Genomic DNA, 27,100 nt, shown 5'->3' with positions numbered 1-27,100 from the left:
AATAATAGTTGACAATTATATATAGCATATATTGTAAGCAAGGCACCTTTATTTCTCACAAAATATTATGCCCATTTTAAGAATGAGGATATTGAGGCACACACACACACACACACACACAAAAACCAGAGCTTGATCATACTTATAGGGTTCAATATCAGGCAGTCTGCTCCAGAAGACATGTTCTTAACACTATACTATATTGGCTTCTAAATCAGCCTGAATGTTCAGTTGAAGTGTTTGTCAAAACAGAGGATCATAGAAGAAGAGAGGAAAGTATAAAATAAGGTGAAATCAGAGAGGGAAACAAACCATAAGAGACTCTTAATTAGAGGAAGCAAACTGAGGTTCACTGAAAGGGATGTGGGTGGGGGGATGGGGGTAGCTGGGTAATGGGCTTTAAGGAGGGCACTTAATGTAGTGAACATTGGGTGTTATATATAAGACTGATGAATCACTGACCTCTACCTCTGAAACCAATAATACATTATGCTAATTGAATTTAAATAAACTTTTAAAAATTATTTCTTTTAAATGAAGTGTTGGGATCCCTGGGTGGCTCAGCAGTTTGGCGCCTGCCTTCGGCCCAAGGCATGATCCTGGAATCCCAGGATCGAGTTCCACATCAGGCTCCCTGCGTGGAGCCTGCTTCTCCCTCTGCCTGTGTCTCTGCCTTTCTCTGTGTCTCTCATGAATAAATAAATAAAATCTTTTTAAAAAATAAAATAAATAAAAAAAAAGAGAGAGAGAGAGAGAGTAAGAGAGAAACAAATTTAAAGTAAACGTGGATGGACATCTGTGTAAGAGAGCTCAGAACACTTTGAAATTGATTTGCCATTGACCAGTTCATACTTTGTTAGGGCTTTCTTGATGCAAAATTACAAGAGAAAGTTAAATCATCATCAGATTAAATTTACTAGCACTCTTCTATCAGTCTGTACAATGATAGCTTTTTTTTATTGAAAAGAAATTTTATTAGAGTTGACGTACAATGTTACATTAGTTTCAGATATACAACTTCATGATTAGACAAACTGTATTTCATTATACTGTGCTCACCCCAAGTGTCACTACCATCTGTCACCATACAACACTATTACAATACCATTGACTGTATTCCCTATGCTGTACCTTTTATCCTCTATAACACATAGTTTTTTTATAACCAGTCAAACCACTTTTTTAAGTGAAACTATTACATAAATTAGAGGATTTTTATTCTTTTTTGATCAAGAAAGGATTTTAACTCTTTCTAGAAAGTTTTGTGAGTAGTTTGCTATATTTTGCAATCATCTTGGTTAGCAAGTTAGGCTACTCATAATACTACAAAGAAACATACATTTTTAAGTATTTACACAAATGATAGCTCACTAAAAAGAACTTTCATGCTGGACATTGATGAATAAAACAAAAGTTCTTTCAGGGGCATAAAAATTAATTAATTGATTAATTAAAAGCCCTGTCTTAAGATATGGAAAACAGTAAAAATTACCTACACATGAATTCATCACCTTGTTTTTTGTGTATTTTGCTCATAAAGGCATCTCTTAACATTGTTTTAATGTGTATGCATGATTGAAGGGCCCAGGATCCCCAAAGTACTCTTTTATTTTTGTGATACATTATGTACCAGTCTCCAATGTGCATTTACATCAATTTAATTGGAATTAAAAGTCAAAAGGGGGGATCCCTGGGTGGCGCAGCGGTTTGGCGCCTGCCTTTGGCCCAGGGCGCGATCCTGGAGACCCGGGATCGAATCCCACGTTGGGGTCCCAGTGCATGGAGCCTGCTTCTCCCTCTGCCTCTCTCTCTCTCTCTCTCTCTCTCTCTCTCTGTGACTATCATAAATAAATTTTAAAAAAAATAATAAATAAATAAATAAAAGTCAAAAGGGGAAGAGAGAATGGAGAGACATAAATATGATTCTTAAGGATAAGCATGAAAACTGTTACCTAAGACATTGGGCAATTTCCCTTCAGAGTGCACAAGAAAACTAACCTTATTACTTTATTTTTTCAGTTTATTTTTTTTTTATTGGAGTTTAATTTGCCAACATATACTATAACACCCAGTGCTCATCCCATCAAGTGCCCCCCTCAGTGCCCATCACCCAGTCACCCCCACCCCCCACCCACCTCCCTTTCCACCACCCCTTGTTCATTTCCCAGAGTTAGGAGTCTCTCATGTTCTGTCTCCCTCTCTGATATTTCCCACTCATTTTCTCTCCTTTCCCTTTCACTAACCTTATTACTTTAAAACTTTTTTTAAGGTGTAAAAAAAAATTTTTATGTATTTGAGAGAGAGACAGAGCACAAGTAGGAAAGAGGGCAGAGGGAGAAGGAGAAGCAGACTCCAAGCTGAGCAGGGAGCCTGACATGGGGCTCAATTCCAGGATCCTGGGATCATGACCTGAGCTGAAGGCAGATGCTTAACTGACTGAGCCATCCAGGTGCCCCTAAAACTTTTGTTTTAACAAAAAGAAGATCCATCAATTATTTAATTAGCTAATTTGATTCTGAATGACTTTTGGCTATCTCCTAAGGGCAGATTTACTGGTCAACAACAAAGTCTGGCCATTCTTTGTGGATATTCTGAATGATATATTACAGACTATGTAGAGAATTCCTGAAATATTCCAAAAAAGTTTTAATAATCACAGCATCACTAGAAAGTAAGTATAACCTCAGAGATGGACTCCTTAGCAAAAAGCTAACATATAGTTGGGCATGTCAATACAGGTGATTGCTAAAAGGAAAACCAGTCGCATTTCTCCTATATATACATATGTATGTGCTTTCCCCCAGGAATAAAAGCTGTGGCTTCCTCTTGTTCATACCTCCATGAAGCTTCTTTGAAAAGATGCTGCAATCTTACTGACGAAGGAGTCCTTGCTCTTGCACTCAACTGCCGGCTGTTAAAGATCATTGATTTAGGTGGCTGTTTAGGAATTACTGATGTGTCCTTACACGCATTGGGAGAAAACTGCCCATTTTTGCAGTGTGTTGATTTTTCAGCTACTCAGGTAAGTGAAATACAGACTTGAAATATAAAGACTGCATGTGTTTGCCCAGTGAATTTCAGTGACTCATCAGAAGAACATAATTAATTTTTTGGTTTTTGTTGAAATTGTTGACCACCTCATGCTTCAGTGGTTATACAATTGCAATATAATTTGGCACAGTCCCCTCAATTACTTTAAGTAAAGGCAAAAAAGGTAAGTGTGGCTAAAACACATGTTTGCTGAATGGGGAGGCAATAAAACCATATATAAATGATTAATAATATTTAGAAAATTTTACTTTCAGCTTTCCCATTTATGTGCCATGTTGCATGTTCTCTTTGCTTAGGTATCTGATGACGGTGTGGTTGCTCTTGTTAATGGACCTTGTGCCAAGAAATTAGAGGTAATTTAAAAATATCTATAAAGTTGATGCTAACTAAATTTTTATATTATCCTCAGAAATTGCTTTTTGAATATAGCAAACAACCAGCCCCTTAATATCAATTAGGGGTTCCCATGCCATCTGTTTGGTGGTTTGGTTTGGTTTTTGCCTCCATCTCTTTATTTCCAGAGTGAGGAAAAACTGTTAAAGTTAGGAGGTAAAGCACACTTTAAATAAAAACCCATTTTAGTTCAAATGAAAATTCTCATTTTCCAGAAGTTTTAGCTTCCAACACATCTAAGGATAATCTTATTACAGTGAAGATTATGAAAGTTTATCAATGTAAAGAGATATTATTTAGAATTTTCATTACCAGGACTACTTAGTGTCTTGCCATCCTATTTTCTTAATATACATGAAGTGATCCAGAATATACCTGTCACATAAAAATTATTTTGAGCTAGATGTTTCAGAATCAACAGATGCTTTTAAAAGAGGCTTTGTCTGAAGTACTTTCCTTCCATCTACCTAAAAACAGAGTCAAAAGACTTCAACTGCCATCAAACCCCCTTCAAGGAAGACTACCCAATACCAGAAAGATTACTCCTCTCACTGCAGGAGTCAAATGAGAAATTACATAAACATTGTCAGAAGACTATCATACTCCCATCTACTCTCTAAAGGCGCACTTTGTTTTCCCTAAAAGTCATTTGTTTTTCTCTAAGTGTCGTTTCTCCCCCTCCCTTTCTCCTATGAAGATGATATATAAACTCTATATTGTAGCCATTTCTTTGAGCCACTTTCTTTGTGAGCTTGTGTGTGACCAAATTTGCCTTTTCTCTTGCTAGTCTTTGTCATTTTAATCCACAGGCTCCCAAAGATAAAACCTAAGAGAAACTAAGAGGAAAAAGGTTTTCTTCTCCAACAAACATATTTTACAGCTATTTAAGAAGATTCTAAATTAGGAATGCCTGGTTGGCTCAGCGGTTGAGCATTTGCCTTTGGCTTAGGGTGTGGTCCCAGGTTCTGGAGATTGAGTCCCACATCAGGCTCCTTGCACGGAACCTGCTTCTCCTCCCTCAGCCTGTGTGTCTGCCTCTCTTTCTGTGTCTCTTATGAATGAATAAATAAAATCCTTCAAAAATTTTTTAAAAAAAGATCCTAAATTAGGGGATGCGTGGGTGGCTCAGTGGTTGAGCTTGTGCCTTCAAGCTCAGGGCCTGATCCAGCCCACACTGGGCTCCTAGCAGAAAGCCTGCTTCTCTCTCTGCCTATGTCTCTGCCTCTCTCTATCTCTGTGTCTGTCATGAATAAATAAACTAAAAAGAAAAAAAAAAGAAAAAAAAAAAAAAAGAAGATCCTAAATTAGTGTTCAGCCCTTCTATTCAGTGACTCATGTGGCACCTACAACCTGTTTTTAGGTTTCCTCCTTTCCCGATTTATAGTGAGGTTTTTAGTCTTATTTAATATAGATATGCTTTTCAATGATAAGCCACATCAAATTCTTTATGGAAGTAAACAGGCTATACATGAATTATAAATGTTACCATTAACTATCATGAAAGAATAGCAATACCATGTTTTTGCCAAAATATTTCTCCTTGAGTTATTGCCTAGAGACAATTTTTTTGTTTTTATATCTACATCCTGCTTTTATGTATGTGTGTGCATGAGTATGTATATAGAGCATATATATAGCATATATTTATAGCACATATATTTTTACAAATCATCTGATTAAGAAATTACCATATTTTCTTATACCAAGTTCCAGATTCCAAATTGATCCTAACTGTAGGAGCAATAAACTCTGCCATAATGTTTACTGTTTAAAATACTAACATTTGGAGAGATCCCTGGGTGGCTCAGCGGTTTAGTGTCTGCCTTTGGCCTAGGGCGCGATCCTGGAGTCCCGGGATCAAGTCCCGCATCGGGCTCCCGGCATGGGGCCTGCTTCTCCTTCTGCCTGTGTCTCTGCCTTTCTCTCTCTATGTCTATCATGAATGAATGAATAAATAAATAAATTAAATAAATAAACTAAATAAACTAAATAAATAAATAAATAAATAAAATACTAACATTTATTGAATACTAACTATATTCCAGCCTCCATACTATTGCCTTATATTCATTAGGTTTTTAATTCTTACAATAACATTATCTTATAATCATTTTTAATAAAATTCCCAGTTAACCTAGTTTATCATTCCCTAATAAAGCCACCAGATTAGTGGTCATGCAATGATAGAAAACACACCTACATATTTACTTCAGCATTATAAAATTAGGAGCACCAGGATACCTGGGTGGCTTAGTGATTGAGTGTCTGCCTTCAGCTCAAGGCATGATCCCCAGGGTCCTGGGATCAAGTCCCCTGTGGAGAGTCTGCTTCTCCCTCTGCCTATGTTTCTGCCTCTCTCTCTGTCTCTCATGAATAAATAAATAAAATCTTAAAAAAAAAAATAAAGTAAAATAAAATTAGGAGCACCAACCTAAGCAGACTTAAAAAAAGATTCAGTTACCAATAAGTGTTGGCAGTTATACTGCCATATCATTAAGGGTTTTTTTTTTTTCAATTTTCCAAATCTTATTTCTCTAAGTGCCAAGACATTTCAGTGGAAATCTTTCTAAACTTTATTAGAACTTAATTCCTTCCTTAAACAAGGTGAATATACTTTAATCTTTGTTTCATAGCATCCAGTATTTTTGTGACCACAATTTCTGACTCAAATTGAAATACAAATTTTTTCATCTTTTTTACTGACTTTTCTCTAGTGGACAATATAATATGGATTCCTGCTTTTTATCACATGCTCTGTTTTAATCTCTCTCTTTTCATATATTCTATTCCTGGAAATTATATTATCAATCTTGCTTAATTGCTTATAACTTGAAAATCAATTTGATTTAAAGTCTAAGGACCTCAGGGCACCCCAGCTGGCTCAGTCAGCAGAGCATGTGACTCTTGATCTCAGGGTTATGAGTTCAAGCCCCACGTTGGGGGTAGAGTTTACTTAATAATAATTTTTTTTTAAATGGGGATCTCTGGGTGGCGCAGCGGTTTGGCGCCTGCCTTTGGCCCAGGGCGCGATCCTGGAGACCTGGAATCGAATCCCACGTCAGGCTCCCGGTGCATGGAGCCTGCTTCTCCCTCTGCCTATGTCTCTGCCTCTCTCTCTCTCTGTGTGACTATCATAAATAAATAAAAATAAAAAAAAAAAAACCTAAAGACCTCTTCTAAAGATTGACAAACACACAAACATGTTACAACATATATTGAGTGTCATGATTATTTCTGAAATTTCTGTTGATTTGAGCTCCAGTGAGCAGAGACCATTTTGTTCATCATTTTATCCTCTTTTTATCCTCATGTTTTACTGCAATTCTAGGCACTTATTCAACAAGTATTTATTAAGTACCTGCTATGTTCTAGGCATTGATATATCAGAGAACAAAATCTATTCATAGGATGTATCATTCTTTCCTTTTGTTGTTGTTGGCAATTCAGGTTATTTCTACTTTTTAGCTATTAGAGATAATTATATGTTGGGGTTTATACTTTTTTTCTTCCATTTCTGTAATGAACTCCAAAATCCAGAAAAAGTGGATCAGTAGATATGGATACTTTATGGTCCTAATTCATATTGTAAAATTGGTTCCTGTGAAGGTTACATTGTGAATTCACAATTTTGCCAAGACTCCAGTTTGCAGCATTTTTTTTTTTGTGCCTTGATATATTTTAAATGTTGAACACTATTCCTTCCATCTGTTCTCAAATTGTATTTCTTTGTAGACTTTGCCAATTTATAGCAAGATGCTTTTTTCCTCAAATGTTTTTAAAGATTTTGTTTATTTATTTGAGAGAGACAGAGAAAGATCACAAACAGGTTGGGGAGAAGGAGAGATTAGCAGAGGGAGAGGGAAAAGCAGACTTCCCACTGAGCAGAGAGCCCCATGTGAGGCTTGATCCAGGACCCTGGGATCCTGACCTGAGAGGAAGGCAGATGCTTAACCAACTGAGCCATCTAGGCACCCCTTTTTTCCTCAATTTTTATGAGTTTTCAATATACTCACATTTCCTTTATTTATAAGATATGACTGATTATAATATGTACACCAACTTCATAACTTTTCAGGAGGAAAAAATACTAACATCATAAATATATGTGTCAACTATTAGATAAATCTTATTTCCAGAATTCTTAAAATGTTTTTTTATTGAGGTCAGATATACACAACACAAAACTTACCACTTTACCTATTTGGGGGGTACAATTCAGTGGAATTAAGTACATTCACATTGTTGTGTAGCCATTGCCACAATCCACCTCCAGAACTTTTTCTTCATCCTGCACTGAAACTCGTTACCCATTAATCAATATCTCCCCATTACCCCTTCCTCTCAGCCTCTAACTACCTCTGTTCCAGTTGTTCTCTATGAATTTGCCTATTCTAGATAACTCATAAGTAGATCATACAATATTTGTCCTTTTGTCTGACATGTCACTTAGCATGTTTTCAAGGTTTTTCTGTGTTGCTACATGTATCAGAATTTCATTCCTTTAAAGGCTGCATAATATTTCATTGTATATATATGACATATTCATATATATATGCACACATGTATATATGTTTATATATGTATATGTTTATATACATGCTTATGTGTGTGATGTATATATGTAAACGTCTTGTTTATCCATCTATCAATATTTGTTTCCACCTTTTCACCATTGTGACTACTACTGCTATGAGCATAAGTGTACAAATCCCTGGCTTTCAAATCCCTGTTCCAGTTCCTGGCTTTCAATCCTTTGGATTTATACCTAGAAATGAAATAGTTGGATTATATGGTAATGCCATGTTTAATTTTTTAAGACACTGTCATACTGTTATCACAGTGGCTGTACCATTTTACATCCCCACCAGCAGTGCAGAAGGATTCCAAATTAGAACATCAAACAAGGGGTATATGATATTTCAAACATATGAAAAGGACAGAAAGTAATATAACACAAACCTGTGGACCAACCACTTAAATTTCAACATTTTCTGTATTTATTTCAGTTCCTTGTTAAAAATAATATATCATGTATAAAGCTCCCCCCACATTTATTCTCCCTTTCTTCCTTCAAAATAACCACTATTCTAAAGACACCTGTGTATGTTACCTTGTGTGTTTGTATACTTCCATGTATATGGATAGACAAATATAGATCGATAAACAAGATATAGTATTGACTTATGTTTTAAACTTTCACATGATAGTTTTATAATGTATGTGTTCTATTACAGTTTGCTTTTCATTCAAAACTGTGTTTAATTTTTCATGCTTTATTAAGGTATAATTTGCATAAAAAGTTACCCATTTTAAGTGTATAATTTGATGAATTTTGGTAATTGTTGTACAGCCTTTGACCACCCAATTAGGTATAAAACATTTCCACCACCCTAAAACATTTTTTCCATCCCTTTCCAATCAGTTCTCTCCCATGCCTCCATCCCTAGGCAACCAGTGATTTACTTTGTCATTATGCTTTTAAAATTTCTAGAATTTTATATAAATGGAATCATGTAACACAGTTTGTTTTTTCACTTTTTTCTTTTACCTCTTTAACCTAGCATAATGTTTTTGAGATTCATCTATGTTGTTGCATTGTTAATATTTCATTCCTTTAAAAAAAAATTTCATTCCTTTTACTTACTTATTTATTTTGCTGAGTAATATTCCATAGTGGGGATATGACACAGTTGTTTAGACATTCACCATTTGATGGACATTTGGGTTGTTCAAATTTTGGAGTATTATGAATACTACTATGGAAATTTGCACACAAGTCTTTATAATAGACATACATGTTCATTTTTCTTGTGTAAACACCTAAGAATGGAATTACTAGGCCATATAGTAAGTACACATTTAGCTTTAAAAGATACGACCAGGGGGGAAATCCCTGGGTGGCTCAGCGGCTCAGCAGTTTAGCACCTGCCTTTGGCCCAGGGTGTGATCCTGGGGTCCCAGAATCGAGTCGCACACTGGGCTCCCTGCATAGAGCCTGCTTCTCCCTCTGCCTGTGTCTTTGCCTCTCTCTCTCTCTCTCTCTGTCTCTCATAAATAAATAAAATCTTTTTAAAAATTAAAATTAAGGGGATCCCTGGGTGGTGCAGCGGTTTAGCGCCTGCCTTTGGCCCCGGGCGCGATCCTGGAGACCCGGGATCGAATCCCACATCAGGCTCCCAGTGCATGGAGCCTGCTTCTCCCTCTGCCTGTGTCTCTGCCTCTCTCTCTCTCTCTGTGACTATCATAAATAAATAAATTGAAGAAAAATTTAAAAAATTAAAATTAAAAAAATAAAAGATATGACCATACTATTTTCCAAAGTGTCTCAACTAACATTATGTTTGAGATTTATGGCTATGAATACAAGTAGATATTTTTCATTTTAACTGTTTCATCTGTTCCATTAACAAACCACCATGTGTTTACTCATTTTCCACCTCCTTACTATTACAAATAATATTAAAATGAACACATTTAGGGATGCCTGCATGGCTCAGTGGTTAAGTGTTTGCCTTCGACTCAGGGTGTGATCCCAGAGTACCAGGATCGAGTCCCACATCAGGATCCCTGCATGGAGCTTGCTTCTCCCTCTACCTATGTCTCTGCCTCTCACTCTCTGTGTCTCCCATGAATAAATAAAATCTTTAAACATTTTTTTAAATGAACACATTTATAAATTGTTTCCTTGTCCACATACACAGGAGCTACTCTGTATAGTGGACATTTGCAATTGGAACTGCTAGGTTCTGGGGTATACTCACCTTCAGCTTTAATAGATTTTGCCATATTGCTTTATAAAATGGTTGCGCACTTAACTTTTAAATTATACTTTCCAAATTACTGCATACTTACATTAGTCCTTCTCTAGAATTTTTCTTGCAAGTAGAGATTTGGTTCTTTTTGTTTGTCTTGTTTGTTGCTGTTATTTTTTAAGGATTACTTATTTATTTATTTATTTGAGAGAGAAAGCACATGAAGACAGAGGGAGAGGGAGGAGCAAACTCCCTGCTGAGCAGAGAGCCTGACAATGTGGGGCTTGATCCCAGAACCCTGAGATCATGACCTGAGCCAAAGGCAGACTCTTAATGGACTGAGCCTTCCAGGCACCCTTGTTTGTTGTTTATTAAGTTTTATTTATTTGAGTAATCTCTACACCCAATATGACGCTTAAACATGACCCTGAGATCAAGAGTCTCATCCTCCTCCAACTGAGCCAGCCAGGAGCCCCTGGTTCTTTTTGTACCAGAGTATTTCCTAAGTTTTTCATGTTGTAATCATAAATCTGTTTTTTCTTTTGACTATCCTTTCTTTATTTTTAAATAGGAGATTCATATGGGACATTGTGTGAATCTGACTGATGAGGCTGTAGAAGCTGTCCTTACTTGCTGTCCTCAGATACGTATATTACTCTTCCATGGATGCCCCCTAATAACAGGTTAGTATGATAGACTGGTTGGGCTCAAGTTCTGGATTCATCTTTTAATAACTGCATGACCTTAAGTAAACTACTCAACCCATTTCGTTATTCGGTTTCCTCATCCGTAAGATGGATATAATAGTTGTACCTACCTCATAGGCTTAGTCATGATAATTATCCTCTATATGGTGGCTGGCACATAGTGAAGGTTCAATAACTGTTAGTGATGATGATGATGATGATGATGATGATGGTAGTGGTCTTGATATTAAACATGATGTTTTATGTAGACCAAAAAAAAAATCAAGCTTATTGTATTACATCTATAAAATGTGCCAAATGACCTGTTGATTCTTAAATCTCATCAAACTATAGCCATTGCGATTCAAACCAATTGGGACTCTTAGACTAATGTGATAGATAACTTACTGAAGGAGAACAAAATAGTCACAGCCCATTTTGGCCTGTATAAGAGCCATGATACCAGAAATAAAAGGTACAGCATAGGGAATATAGCCAATAATGTTGTATGGTAACAGATGGTAGCTACATTTGTGGTGAACATAGCATAACATACTCAGAGCAGTTTGGATGCTTGGCTAATGTGATCCTTCACTGAAGGAGAATAAATTAGTCACAGCCCATTTGGTCTGTGTAAGAGCCATGATACTGGAAATAAAAGGTACAGCATAGGGAACATAACCAGTGATATTTTTATATGGTGACAGATGGTAGCTACATTTGTGGTGAGCACAGCATAACATATAGAGATGCTGAATCACTGTGTTGTATACCTGAAACTAATATGATATTGTGTGTCAACTATACTCAAATTAAAAAAAAAAACTTTTTTAAAAGAGAAAAGAGGGGTACCTCTTTGGTTGGCTAAGTGTCTGACTCTTGATCTCAGGGTATTGAGTTTAAGCCCTCTGTTGGGCCCCCACGCTGGGTGTAGAGCCTACTTAAAAAAGAAAAAGAAAGGACTACTAAAGATAGTAAAATATAAAGATTCTACCTTTAAGATTCTGCCCTGAGTCAATCTATTATATCTATAAGTAATAATAGATTTTAAGTAATCTATAAGTAATAATAGATTTTATTATTTATAAAATCTAGTTGAGCTAATAGTGATATATAAGAACATAAATTTTAAAATTGCAAAAATATCATTTTGGTGTCATAATTTACATAAAATAATTAATAAACTACAATATTATTGTGGTGAAAAAAAGAGCCACGATACTATATATGACCATGTCCTGAAACTACACCACATCAGCCCTTTTGCATTATACCTGCAGTGGGCCACGTACCACAGTATATAACCTGTACCTCACTTGTGTGGTTTTTTTTTTTTTTAAGATTTATTTATTTTATTCAGAGAGAGAGAGAGAGACTGAGAGACAGAGACACAGGCAGAGGGAGAAGCAGGCTCCATGCAGGGAGCCCGACATGGGACTCGATCCCAGGTCCCCAGGTTCACACCCCAGGCTGCAGGCGGTGCCAAACTGCTGCACCACTGGAGCTGCCCTGTACCTCACTTGTGAGTCAGCACTGATGCCCAGTCCTTCCAGCTTGTTTCTCTAATTACAGTCTAAACAGTTACTCTCCAGGTTGAGTTATGATCCTTGAAGTCCTTTTAACCTCTGTTCTTTTTTTTTTTTTTTTTAACCTCTGTTCTTATGTTTGGACTGTCAATGTAAACCAAGCCTACCACAAGTTGTATTTGGTATCAGTGACATCTATAATTTAGACTAAATACAAAATAATAATAGTAATAAAAAGACTAAATCTTTTGGGCAGGGATGCCTGGGTGACTCAGCATTTGACTCAGGGTGTGATCCTGGAGTCCCAGGATCCAGTCCCGTGTCAGGCTCCCTGCATGGAGCCTGCTTCTCCCTCTGCCTGTGTCTCTGCCTCTCTCTCTCTCTCTCTCTCTCTGTGTCTCTCATGAGTGGATGGATAAAATTAAAAAAGAAAGAAAGAAACTGTTAACAGTGCTTACCTCCAGGGAAAATTATGGAGGGACAAGTGTAAGAAAAAGCTTGCACTATATAACCTTTGTACCTCTTGAATGTTATATCATGTGGATAGTTTTATCTATTAAAATTAGTAATAATAATTTAAAGAAAATTACTTAGAACAAGAAAAGCTCATAGGACTGAGTGCAGGGGACTGGTACCTGTGAACGTTATCCTGAGGATTGTGAGAAGGCAGAGGTTCTCTGATCATCAAAGGAGGCAAAAAAATGTATTCTAACAAGTAGGATCTTATTTTAAGATAGAGGAGACCATAGTACATGGAATGTGATAACAGCAATCTTTGATAATCTTTCCTGAATGCTAACCAAAGTGTGTAAATCTGTCCACTGAATTATATGTGCATTTGATCAATATCAAGCAAGGGGTACTCGTAAAGTGACTCTATTTTCTTCACATTACTTTATTACAAATCTGCTCTAAAGAGGCTGATTTTTCCCTACTGCCAGATGAAATCTCAGGTGTGATTGACTTTTCTTATCATTCTCAGATAGTTAAAATGTCTTGCCATTTCATATCACTGAAACTGCTCATTTCAGTAATTAGAATGTCTTAGGTACATGCAGTACTCCAAGCAAGTTCAAATTAAAGATTTTGCTCCTCCAGTAAGTTCATATTTGGCTGCAGTGAATAAGGGAACATTGTTGTTTCTGCATTTTACCATCCTCCTCACTTCTCTTCTTTCCCCAATTCTGATCCCACCAGTGTTAGTACAGGGTGGGATGGAGATAAGCAGGAACAGAGGGAAGAGAAGGAAAAATCTTACCTGACCAGTGCTACTGTGATCAAGTGTCAGCACTCCAAGCCCTATGGGTGAGCTGATCCATATTCTCTCAAAAGTGGGGCACTTGGGGGTTCTTCAGGACACATCCCCTATCTGCTTTTCTTTTTCATTCAAGCCAGCATGTCTCTTCTGGCTAGTAGCTACTATTTTCTTCCTCTGTCCCCAGGCATCCAGCAATATACCTTCAGTCTCTTTCTGTTCCGGTTTCCTAACTTAGCTAGGTTGCTTTCATGAGCAAAATATAAGGCAACCCCATCTGTCCACAGGAAACCCATACTTTAGGCAATGAGAGTACAGGTACATCCCAACCTCCATCTTCTCTTTAGCTGCAGAGACTCTCACCGTAGCCTTTTGCTCTTTAGTTTTCTCAGGGATGGGTCAGATATTAGTGCCCTGTGTTTCCCCAAGCTCCAAGGGACATGTCAGACTCTCCAAATGATCTTCTCAGAGTTTCTTTTTACTAGGCTTAAATGGAAAAGCAAGCATCTCCAGCCCTCTTTTGAGAACTCCAATCACAGCTGTCTTCAAAGAAATTCTTTCTTCAATTTCCAATTCTCCATCCCTTGTCACTTTAATACTTTTGTATCTTTGAATGGATGAAGTGCCATGGATTCCAAAATCAGATTTCAACCAAGCATTTGCAAGTCACGTATAAGTGATCTGGAATCTCACTGGAGTGAGAGAGTAACTGGTACCTTTAGTCCTGGAACCTTAGCTGAAATAGTTCTATTTTTTTTTATATAAATTTTTTTAATTTATTTATGATAGTCACACAGAGAGAGAGAGAGAGAGAGAGAGGCAGAGACAGGCAGAGGGAGAAGCAGGCTCCATGCACCAGAGGCCCGACGTGGGATTCGATCCCGGGTCTCCAGGATCGCGCCCTGGGCCAAAGGCAGGCGCCAAACCGCTGCGCCACCCAGGGATCCCTGAAATAGTTCTATTTTAATGTTCTGTTATATTCATCTCAGAATAACTTGGCTAGGCAACATATAAAATCAATCTTTGCTAATTTTACTTTCATTATCTTTCTGGTTACCCTGTGGACACTCTTCTTTGATATTACCCCCAAACTCAATAAGTGGTCATTCCTTAAAGGTTAGTTTCAGTGTGGAAAGTGAAAATATATCAATGAAATTTTTATACACTCACATTATAATCCATTGGTCTATCTTGTATTTTGATTGGATCTTTTACCCATACATGATTTTGTAATGTCATGCATTGGCAGTTTGGAAAATATTGATTCTCTTAGTAATATGGATCCTCCAATGTTGACATTTTATTATAGCAAAAAAAAATCACATTTGTTAATATCAGTATTTAGGTAGTTGTCAAGATCATAATGGCAGCTACAAATTTTCCAAAATTCATTTGAAAGCTAAAATTTTATCATTGGCCACAAACTCTGAGATTTGTTTTATTTGAAGTGATAAGCTCATTTTTCTCTTTTCCAAGAAATAATCTGTGCTGGAGCCATAGGGTAACTGAATGATGACATTAAGGAGAGCACCTGATGCAATGAGAATTGGACATTATATGCAACTGAGAAATCACTAAACTCTACCTCTGAGACTAATAATATCTTATATGTTAATTAATTGATTAAAAAAAAAATTTTTAAGATTTTATTGGGCAGCCCCGGTGGCACAGTGGTTTAGTGCTGCCTACAGCCCGGGGCGTGATCCTGGAGACCCTGGATCGAGTCCCGCGTTGGGCTCTCTGCATGGGGCCTGCTTCTCCCTCTGCCTGTGTCTCTGCCTCTCATTCTCTCTCTGTGTCTCTATGAATAAATAAATAAAATCTTTTAAAAAAAATATTTTATTTATTTACTCATGAGAGACACAGAGAGAGGCAGAGGCATAGGCAGAGGGAGAAGCAGGCTCCCTTTGGTGGGGAGCCTGATGCAGGACTCAATCCCAGGACTCTGGGATCACAACGTAAGCCAAAGGCAGATGCTCAACCACTGAGCCACCCAGGTACCCCTAATTGATTTTAAATTTAAAAAAAGAAAAAAAATCTTTAATAAAAATAAAAAATAAATTAAAAAAAAAAAAAAGAAATAGCCTGATGAGTCTGAATGACTTTGGGTTGTCAGCTGTTCTTTCAAGTAAAAAAGATGTTCCATGAATAAAGTGACTGTCTTAATTCATAACCCTAAAAGACTCTCAGACTGTAAGAGCTACAGACCATACTCTGAGAACCACTGCTTTACAGTAAAAAACAATCATCAGTTAACTTTAGCAGTTGGAGCAGGAATACAATATCCCTTCCAAATCACTTCTTATATTTTCCATGTGGCTATACTGGAAGTGAAAGTAGATATTAAAATGACAAGAGTTCAAAAAACTTGGAATAGGGTAACAGTAGTTTTAACCTAGAAGGTTATCTAGGCCAGCATTTACCAACAAAGATGGTCTTATGTAGTTGTTTCATCACAGCAGATTGGGACTATTAGTTCAAAAGCCCACTGGCACCAAATATCTATTCACCCAGTGATTTGATTTGATTTATTTGAGAGAGACAGAGAAAGAACATGAACAGGGTGGGGGAAAGGAGAGAGGAGCAGAGAGATAGAGAAAAGCAGACACCTTGCTGAACAGGGAGCCTAAAGCAGAGCTCAATCCCAGGACCCTAGGTCATGACCTGAGCTGAAGGCAGACGCTTCTACTGAGCCACCCAGGTGCCCCATTCAGTGATTCTAAACACAACCTAAAGAAGCAGATTTTTAGTCATCTATAGCCTTCCTGCTCTGCATACCCTGAAAAACTGCACTCAGGCCAGTTTTTGGAACTCTCTGACCCAGAGACTCCTTATCTTGATGCTGAGTGACATTATGACACATAAACCTTCTCTCCAGTCCTCTGGGAGTTCTTTTACCCTCCTTCCTTTCTCAGTAGTGCCCCCACACATACACACACACACATTGTTGTCTTAGGAAAATCTCATGTTGTGAGGGACTTCTGAAAGGAAATCTGTCAAAGTGCGGCCCAAATACAACTTGTTGTGTCCTACTGCCACCTTGTGGTCATATCTTTTTCCTTGATCTGCCCTGAAATCCTTTAACTACAGTGACATGGTATGATGTTCGAAAATACCATAGGCATAATGCTAGGGCTTAGGGCAGACCACCCCAAAATATGCCATGGAGTATATTATTTTGAATTAAGGTTACTGAAGAAACAGCCAGTGCAAGAAGAACACTCTGACCTCCTTTTGTCTCCAAAAACCAGGAAACAAATCTCACATGTGAAAGGTACCATCCCTGCACCAAGAGCTAGAAAGACATCCTTATCGTCAGAGATGGGGAATTCAGGGCCTAAGAAGTCTATATAAACAAACCTTGTTACTTTTAATAATTTATTATCCCAGCCTCAATTCTGTTTAGATTTCTGTTCGAAGATCTCAAACATAAGTTTTCTTTGTCCTGTCAATTCCTCACAAAGTTATTGTTTCTCTGTCTAAGAAGTATAAAAGCTTGAGACTCCTGAGTGGCTCAGTGGTTGAGCACCTGCCTTAAGCCCAGGTCATGATCCCGGTCCAGGGATCGAGTCCCATATCACGTCCCTGTGAGGAGCCTGCTTCTCCCTCTACCTATGTTTCTGCCTCTCTCTGTGTGTCTCTCATGAATAAATAAATGAAATCTTTTTTTTTAATGAAATCTTTAAAAAAAAAAAAAAAAGAAGTATAAAGCTGTCTTGGTCATATCTTATATCCCATATCTTTGAGAACTGCATACATGCAAATTTAATTTAATTTTCTCCTCTTAATCTGTCTCCTGTTAATTTAATTCAGTGACCAGCCAGAAGAATCTTGAAGGGTAGAGAAAAATTTTTCTTCCACAACAATAGCACAGAACTAAAAGTGGTTTTTGGTGGGGGGGTTTAGATTTTATTTATTTATTTATTTTAGAGAGAGAGCATGCAAGACCAGAGGGAGGGGCAGTGGGAGGAGATGGAAAGAATCTCAAGCCTACTCCATACTGAATGCAGAGCCCAATGTAGGGCTTGATCTCATGACCCTGAGATTATGACCTTGGCTGAAACCATGAGTCAGATGCTTATCCAACTGAGCCACCCAGACACCCCAGACCTAGAAGTGTTCATGCATCCAAAAAAGTTTGAGAAATGCAACATACCACTATAATGAATGTGATACAGGAAAGGTTGGTTCTTGTCTCACAGAGTCAAAGAATGAATCTCGTGGACAACAGAGAGTGAGTAAAGAGATAGAAGTTTATTAAGCAGAGATACAGAGAAAGCTCTCAGAAGTGAGAGGGGTCCTGACAGGGATGACACTGAGGGCTTTTTGATTGGCCTTTTATGAGAACTGACTGGGAAACTTGTGGCCTTGAGATTCTTGTGCTGTTTTGGTTTGAGTTAGAACAGGTGATAACATCCTTAATGGCTTACTTCTTCTTTGGGGTCTGATTATTCTTTGTTGGCCATATATGACCGTCATAAAAAGACACCCTCCCCATCCACACTTAGGGCAGGGTGGTCTGGCTTGCCAACATTTTGGGTATTTCTGTGAACCTGATTCCGTGGCCCCCTACCTAGCCCTAGCCTAGCCCTATTTGTCCCTAACTTAAATGTTAATTTATCAAAGGCTCTGAGAAATTATAGCTAAGAAACTTGTTTAACTGTCTTTATGCAAGCATTTCCCAAAATTTTTTTAGCATAGAACACTTTTATGGACCTCAATTTGCCCTTATGTATAATTGTCAATTATAAAATTGGGAAATCTGATAATAATGCAAAAGAATTCATACACCATGGCTTTATTAATAAAGGCTCATAAAGAGAAAAGCAGTTGAAGTTTTTCAACTACCCAGATCATTTCTACTCTTCCCTTGTATATTATTGCTACGATTATTGAATGAAAATAAAATGGGATAATATATTCACCTTTTATTTTAATTTTTATTTATTTTTTTCCAAAGAAAATAAATGGTTTTTTAGGGGAGGGGGACTCCCCTTACCTAGGCTGGTAAATGAAAGTTTTTTCTTCTTTCTTGATAACTTATATGACATTTTTCCTCATGCTTATATAGTTTCGTGGTTGTTTGTATATGACTATGTAAAACAATATGATTTATTATCCGTGAAAATATATGTATATAAGTATGTTCAACTGTAATGTTATCCTGAAAGCAATCTGACCCCCAAATTGACAGTGTCACCATCATTTCTCCTCAAATTCCTTAAATTAATAGATTTATCTTCTCTGCTATAATTCTGTGTACTTTTTTAAGTTTCTTAACCTTAAAAGTTAGACTATAAACAAAACTCGACATTATAAATCAGGTCTTAAACTGTTAGAAACACTCTGACTTGGGGCAGCCCGGGTGGCTCAGAGATTTGGCGCCTGCCTTGGGCCCAGGGCATGATCCTGGAGACCTGGGATCAAGTCATGCGTTGGGCTCCCTGTGTGGAGCCTGCTTCTCTCTCTCTGCTTCTCTCTCTCTGCCTGTGTCTCTGCCTCTCTCTCTGTGTCTCTCATGAATAAATAAATACAATCTTTAAAATAAATAAATAAAATAAAATACTATAAATTATAATTTTTAGAAAGAAAACCACAGGCCCAAGGTAGATTCATTTGCCACAGTACAGCAAACTAAGACTTAATTACAGTTTCAGCTTTTCCAGAAGTAAAATTTTAAGCCAATCAACGTAAAACTTTCTGGTCAGCACCAATGAGATAATCTGTCACGTGAGCCCACTTCATCCCCCTCAAAGAAAGGTGAGGTAATCCACTTCATAGGACCCTTTGTCTCTCCTCCTGTGAGAAGATGAGCTCACCTAAGCCAATCCCTATTTTTCTTTTGATAACAACTTCTTGCCCTACTCTCCTTCCTATAAAAACCCTCTATTTTGTACAACAGTAGAGAGAGCTACTCTCTACTTGCTAGATGGGATGCTGACTGATTCATGAGTTGTTTAATAAAACCAGTAATTCACTTGTTCTTTAACATAATGTACTTTTTATAGATGTTATGGAAGCAGGAAAATAATCTTACAAGTTATTAAATTCTTTTTAATTCAATTATGTCTGCAGTGGTAATCAGTAAGTTCAACCCACTCACCTTTACTAATCTACTACAACAGACATGCATTTCAGTTTCTCATAATTCTCTAAACATGTTCCACAGTGTTTGCAGGCATGGAGGTTTAGATTTTAGGACAATAAAGCAATAAGACAGCACTAAATTAATTTATGTCTTACACTGAAAGGCAGGAAAAATCAACAGGAAATCTGCCACTTGTGATTGAACTGACCCAAATTTTAGTAATATGTGAGGATTTGTTTCACCCTGATTACTATACAAGGAAGTTTTTTACTTAGATTCCTAGATCGCAAATATGTCAAGATTTACCACATAAAGTCCAAAACAAAAAGTATTTTAAGACCCTAGTGGTTTCCTTCAGTTTCCTTTAAGTAAAGTTGATTCCTTGCTTAAAGGACAACTCTTTCATTATTTTATATTTTAATTTTTTCTAAATCCTGTATTATTGTTTCCTCATCATTATTTATTCATTACCAATACTGTGCCACAGAATTTCATTATTACAGACACTGTAATGAAGCATTATAGCCTTGACCATTATTTGTAAAAATCTGCCAGCCTTACCTTTTTCATTGTATATTCTACAAAAATATCTAAATTACATTTTCTTGATCATTTGAAAAATCTAATTTATATTTCCCACAGTTTCTTCTTTTTCTTGGTGCTCTAAATCTCTTGCCATACATCTCTTTCAAAAGGTGGTCTCCATCTATTTTAATCATATATTTTGAGAGATAGTAAAATCTCCCTGTAGATGTAGAGACTTCATCTACACAACACCCTTGTTTTAAGGATAAGGGAACAGAGAATGAACTTAAGTGGAAATACTTGATAGTAGAACTGGAAATAAAAACCTTAAGTGACCTTATTACAATCTCTAATTCTTTCCCTAGTGGAACAATTTCCTGAGCCATTGATGTCAAGTGGCTTAACTATTACTAGAAAAGGGAGGGAAAAAGGAGTGTGACAGCAAGCAACAGCGGTGTGATTGGTATTGATGATGTTTTGAGTCTTTTTCAATCTTGAGAATCTGTGTTTGGAAGGGTGCCACAATATGCCACCCCAAAATATGCTTTCTTCAGGATAAGGACTTTTTTGACCTGATTATTTTTGAGAAACAGCAGACGCTAGAGGAGTTCTGAATATGGAGAAGTTCTTTTTAAGAGAAATTTGCATTTATAAAGAAAAATCTCCATTTGTAAGTATCTCCCTCTATATACTATGAAAAATGGGTGCCTCTAAATCACAAGAGAATCTTATCAATGGCAAAGACACCAACATAAATCTATGTAGTAAACCTTACCTTTTACTTTTTACTGTGCTATGTCTAGTAACCTCCTGTAATTGGCCTTCCCACCCCTACCCACCCCAATATCTTTCTTTTGTCTTTAGCCGAAGATGGTACTTAAGGTTGTAGCTAGGGCCATCTCTGAGTGTTTCTTATTTTCCTTGGGTATCTCTCATGCATATATGAGGTATACATATTGATAAGGTATTTGTTTTTCTCTGATTAATCTATCTTTTATTACAGGGTGGTCTCAGCCAAGAACTCAGAAAGATAGAAGGAAAATTATTTTTCTTCTCCTACAGTTTCTACACTGTTCTGGCAAGGGATCACCAAATCCTTAGAGAACCCACAGTTTCTCTTTGGAGCATTGATTATTCCTACTACTCAAACTCAGTCCTAACTACTCAGCATTTTCTCAGGAAAAGGGTGCCTGACAAGACTTTGAGTAATGTAATACTGCCACCTAGCAGTATTACATTACAGAATTTTAAAATTACATAAAAATATACTGTATGGAAAAATATATATATATACTGTATGGTTTATTGGAGGGAAAAATATCATCCTATTCATGTGCAATAATAGATTTCTACAGAAGGATGACACAAGTAAAGTTGGAAACAAATATGTATTTGTAATGTTTGATAACATGTTCATAATTAGTAAAAATGTCAAAATAATCCTGAAAACACCAATTAAAATGAAATTGGGGGCAGCGCGGGTGGCTCAGGGGTTTAGCACCACCTTCGGCCCAGGGCGTGATCCTGGAGACCTGGGATCGAGTCCCACATCGGGCTCCCTGCATGGAGCCTGCTTCTCCCTCTGCCTGTGTCTCTTCCTCTCTCTCTCTCTGCGTCTCTCATGAATAAATAAATAAAATATTTAAAAAATAAAAAAATTAAAATAAAATGAAATTGGGAAGTATAAATTTCCAATTGTATTCTTCTTTTTAAAATTGTATTAGTTCTGGATCCCTAGAATCCCACATACATATTAGGATCATCTTGTCAATTTCTGAAAAAAAGAGAGAGACAACTGGGATTCTGAGAGAGATTGAATTGCATCTGCAATCAATTTAGGGAATATTGCCATATTAATATTATCTTCTGACCTATGAACACAGATGTCTTTCCATTTCTTTAGATCTTGAATTTCTTTCAACAATGCTTAATAGTTCTCAGGCGGGAACCATGGGTGGCTCAGTGGTTTAGTTCCTGCCTTCCGCCCAGGGCCTGATCCTGGAGGCCCAGGATCGGGTCCCGCATCGGGCTCCCTGCATGGAGCCTGCTTCTCCCTCTGCCTCTCTCACTCTGTGTGTCTCTCATGATAAGTAAATAAAATCTTTAAAAAAAAAAAAAATAGTTCTCAGGCTAAGTTTTCCAGTTCTTTTATTAAATATATCCCTGAGTATTTTATTATTTTTGATGGTAACATAAACATAATTCTTTTCTTAATTTCATTTTTGGATTTTTCATTGCTAGTGTATAAATACGTTTGACTTTTGTATATTGATCGTGTACTGTGAAGCCTTGTTGAAACTCATTTATTCTAATCTTCTAGTGGATCCGTTGGAACATTATATATACAGACATTTTATATGTATGTACAAATACAGATAGTTTTACTTCTTTCTAACATGAATGCCTTTTATCTCTTTTCCTTCCCTAATTTCCTTGGCTGGAACCTCCAATGCAATGTTGAATAGAAGGGGAAAAAGCAGAGGCGCCTGAGTGGCTCAGCAAGTTTAGCGGCTGCCATTGGCTTGGGTTATGATCCCAGGGTCCTGGGATTGAGCCCTGAGTCAGACTTTCTGCTCAGGGTGGAATCTCTTTCTCCTTACCCCTCTGACCCTCCTGGCTACTAGTTCTCTCACACTTGCTCTTTCTCAAATAAATAAATAAATAAATCTTTAAAAAGAAAAAAAAAGATGAAGTGGAAAGAGCAGACATTCTTGCCTTATTTCTCATCCTAGGGGGAAAACATTAATCTTTCAATATTAAGTATAATCTTAAAACTTTAGTTATTTCATAGATACTCTTTATTAAGTTGAGGAACTTCCCTTCTACTCCTCGTTTGCTGAATGTTTTAATCATCAGTGTTGTCAAATGCTTTTTCTTTTTTTTTTTTTTTAAAGATTTTATTTATTTATTAAGGAGAGACAGAGAGAGAGGCAGAGACACAGGCAGAGGGAGAAGCAGGCTCCCTGCAGGGAGCCCGATGTGGGGCTTGATCCCGGGACAGTGGGATCAAGACCTGAGCCAAAGGCAGACGCTCAACCACTGAGCCACCCAGGTGCCCTCACATGCTTTTTCTGTGTCTGTTGAGATGATTATGTGGTTTTTGTCCTATATTGATATGGTATATGTCATAGGCAGAATAATGCCCCCACCCAAAAATGTTTAGAACCTGAATATGTTATATAGGGTTGCATATGGAACTAAAGTTGCTAATCAGTTGACCTTAAAACAGGGAGATTTTCCTGAATTATCCAGGTGGGCCCAGGGTAATCATAAGGGTCTTTTTTTTTTTAAGATTTTATTTATTTATTCATGAGACACACAGGCAGAGGGAGGAGAAGTAGGCTCCATGCAAGGAGCCGAATGTGGGACTCCATCCTGGGAATTTGGGATCAGGCCCTGAGCCAAAGGCAGACGCTTAACCACTGAGCCACCCAGGCGTCCCCATGAGGGTCTTTATAAGGGAAGGAGGCAGGCAAAAGGAAAATCCTAGAGAAGGCAGTCTGAGAAGGACTCTAGCTACTGTTGTTCATTTTGAACGTGGAGGAATGCCAGGAATGTGGTAGCCTCTAGAAGCTGGAAAAGTCAAGGAGGCGAATTCTCTTCCTTGAGCCTCCAAAAAGGAATGCTGATTTATTTTAGCCCAATGAGACCTAATTTGGAATTCTGACCTCCAAACTATATAATAATAAATTTGTGTTGCTTTAAGCCAACAAGGCTATAGTAATTTATTAAAGTAGCAATGGGAAAGAAATACAGTGTATTACATTAATTGATTTTCAGATGTTAAACCAACCTTTCATTCCTGGGATAAATCTCTGTTGATCATGGCATAGGAGCTTTTCTATATGTTGCTAGACTTGACTTGCTAGTGTATTGTTGAGGATTTTTGAGTACATATTCCTAAGAGATACTGGTCTGTTGCTTTGTATGTGTATGACGTTATTTGGCTTTAGCATCAGGGTTATACTGGTCTCATAGAATGAGTTAGGAAGTACTCCCCATATCTGCTATTAGTAAAGCCATTCTAGCTTTGTTATAGTTACGGTTTTCATGATATATCTTTGTGCTTTTACTTTCAACCTAATTGAAACCTCTCTTTGATTTAGAAATCAAAAAAAAATTGAAATCCTATATAATGGATTTCTTCTATAATAAAGGATATATTATCACAAAACTGCATTTGTTCTCTTATGAGCTGTTTTTGAAAATTAGTTTTTGTTGTAAACCTTTGTTTTTTTAATTGTAATTACTTCTCATTTCCATACATTCTGTTTCTCTTGCTTGCAAGAGAAAGACGCTTTCTGCGTCTTGGTATTTTGGCTTATTTTTGTTTAGTTTAAAATAAAATTTAGGAACCATATGTAGGGCCCACTTTTTTTTCTATTGGTTTGTGAAATCCATAACTAACAACCACTAAACTAGAAAATTTCCAAGACTGGTTTGGAGCTCTGATGTCTATGCAACATAGGCTGTATCTATTAAACAAGCTTGGTAAACTTATGAATAATTTGTAAAGTAGTAACATTTTATTGGTATTTTTGCTTTAATTCATGTTCTTAAAAGACATTATAAAATTGACTTTGCAAAAGAAATGTAAACCAGGGCAGCCCCGGTGGCTCAGTGGTTTAGCGCCACCTTCAGCCCAGGTTATGATCCTGGAGACCTGGGATCGAGTCCCATGTCGGGCTCCCTGCATGGAGCCTGCTTCTCCCTCTGCCTGTGTCTCTGCCTCTCTCTCTCTCTCTGGTCTCTCATGAATAAATAAATAAAATCTTTAAAAAAAAAAAAAGAATTAAAAAAAAAGAAATGTAAACCATATTAAAATCACTACTATACATTCTGAATAACAGAGAATCTAAATGCCCTAAAGATTAAAGTATATTGAATTCATTTATCTATTAAAAAATCATGCTTTATAATACTATTGCACGATGTGGGAGATGTTTACCTACAGGTCAGATTACCCTCTTCTAGTAACTGCTCCTTCCCCTTACCATTTTGGGCAAGTTGTATCTTACCACCCCTATAGGCTTTCTTTAATCCTGCTCACTCCTTTGTAAATAATTGCTTTGTTAAACTCTGTTCAAGCTCTTCATGTTAGTGTGTCTGTTGCTTCCCAGAACCCTGAGAAAGTTTATTTACAGGTTAATGGCGAAATTATACCTTTACTCTCTGGTTGATGAAATTAAGACAAAATTACAGAGAAAACAATGAATGCCTATTTTTTTACAAGTATTACTATGGTATGTGCACTGCAGCTAATAAGGAGGGTTACCACTAATTGTTTTTAGTTGTATGTGATTCTTTATATATCATCCCCTTTAATCTTTTCAACAACTCTATGAGATACAGTAATCGTCATTCCTACTTTATACCTGAAGACGTATTAAGTATCTTTGATTATTGCGGATTAACAGATTGTCATTGTTTTTTTCTGTAGATCATTCACGAGAAGTCCTGGAGCAATTAGTAGGCCCAAACAAACTAAAGCAAGTGACGTGGACTGTTTATTGATGCTTATTGAAGCTTATCAAAGCAATGATCTTCATACTACATTCCCAGGAAACAATGGTTTTAAGACATTGGCTTTCCAATAATGTGGTTTTTGCTTTGAAGTTAACAGACTCTTAAACATTTTAATAGTGCATTATCCTGTTTGCGGAGTCATTGTTTTTGACGTGGTAAGCCTAGCATGCCCTCTAATGTATGGGGGGGTGGGGTGGGCAGGGACTATTGTGTTTGCTCCTTAAGTAACAAACTTTTAAATTACCGGTTTTCCCTGAAGATTTCCTTCTCCTACCTACATATTTGAGCTATTGTAAGATAAATTTACCGTTATGAATAACCATTAGGCAAATTCTAAGTATCTCTAAAAGCATAATTCTCTTCCTTGCTATTTTCTGGCCCCTACCTTCCATAAGCATTTAAATGTTCATTGGCCAAAAGCAAAGCTGAACATCAGGCCCGTAAATCCTCACAGAATTTATTATTTCAATTTAAAAATAATAATAAAATAAAATATAATAGTTTAATGTCATAAACCCACATCATCCACCTTAACCGTTCTAAGAGGCCTTTGCCCAGACACTTATTTGATTCCTATGGCTACTTTTCCCAAATAGTTGCTATTCATCTATGAAATTTCTTCCTTAAATACTGCATTCAGGAACATGTAAGAATGAGTAAATACAAAATATCATTGGACAGTCCGGGTGGCTCAGCAGTTTGGTGCCACCTTTAGCCCAGGGCATGATCCTGGAGACCCAGAATTGAGTCCCACATTGAATCCCACATCGGGTTCCTTTCATGGAACCTGCTTTTCCCTCTGCCTGTGTCTCTGCCTCTCTGTCTCTCTCATGAATGAATAAATAAATAAATAAATAAATAAATAAATAAATAAATAAATAAATAAAATTTAAAAAGAAAAATACATGGGGCAGCCCTAGTGGCTCAGTGGTTTAGCGCCACCTTTGGCCCAGGGCCTGATCCTGGAGACCGGGGATGGAGTCCCACATTGGGCTCCCTGCATGGAGCCTGCTTCTCCCTCTGCCCATGTCTCTGCCTCTCTCTCTCTCTCTGTCATGAATAAATGAATAAAATCTTTAAAAAAAAGAAAAACAATACAAAATATTATAGAGGCTACTTCCTAAAGTTTGGTTGGTTTCATATTGTGAAATAAACAACATAGATCTTAGTTTTCAAATGAACTGTATTACTCTTTTATAATCACAAAATTCTCAAGTATACTATGCTTAAACCACCCCAAATTCAGTATATTCCCTGTACCATGAGCCTGTCTCAGTGGGACCTTCTTAAAGATTTCC

At 37.1% G+C, this 27,100-nt stretch overlaps 1 protein-coding gene across 1 annotated transcript in view; it reads left to right on the top strand.

The window, feature by feature from the left end:
* Positions 1-26,313, top strand: part of AMN1 (antagonist of mitotic exit network 1 homolog) — a 56,049-nt gene extending 29,736 nt beyond the window's left edge. The window contains exons 3-6 of the mRNA XM_041735578.1: positions 2,805-3,022; positions 3,348-3,404; positions 10,768-10,879; positions 25,717-26,313. Of these exons, the coding sequence (XP_041591512.1) occupies positions 2,805-3,022; positions 3,348-3,404; positions 10,768-10,879; positions 25,717-25,790 (461 nt within the window). The 3' untranslated portion in view covers positions 25,791-26,313. The remainder of the gene's footprint in view (positions 1-2,804; positions 3,023-3,347; positions 3,405-10,767; positions 10,880-25,716) is intronic.
* The last annotated feature ends 787 nt before the right edge of the window (positions 26,314-27,100 follow it).

This window comes from Vulpes lagopus, chromosome 21 (genome assembly GCF_018345385.1).
Source record: "Vulpes lagopus strain Blue_001 chromosome 21, ASM1834538v1, whole genome shotgun sequence".
Classification (NCBI taxonomy): Eukaryota; Metazoa; Chordata; class Mammalia; order Carnivora; family Canidae; genus Vulpes; species Vulpes lagopus.
This window is presented reverse-complemented; position numbering and strand designations above follow the sequence as displayed.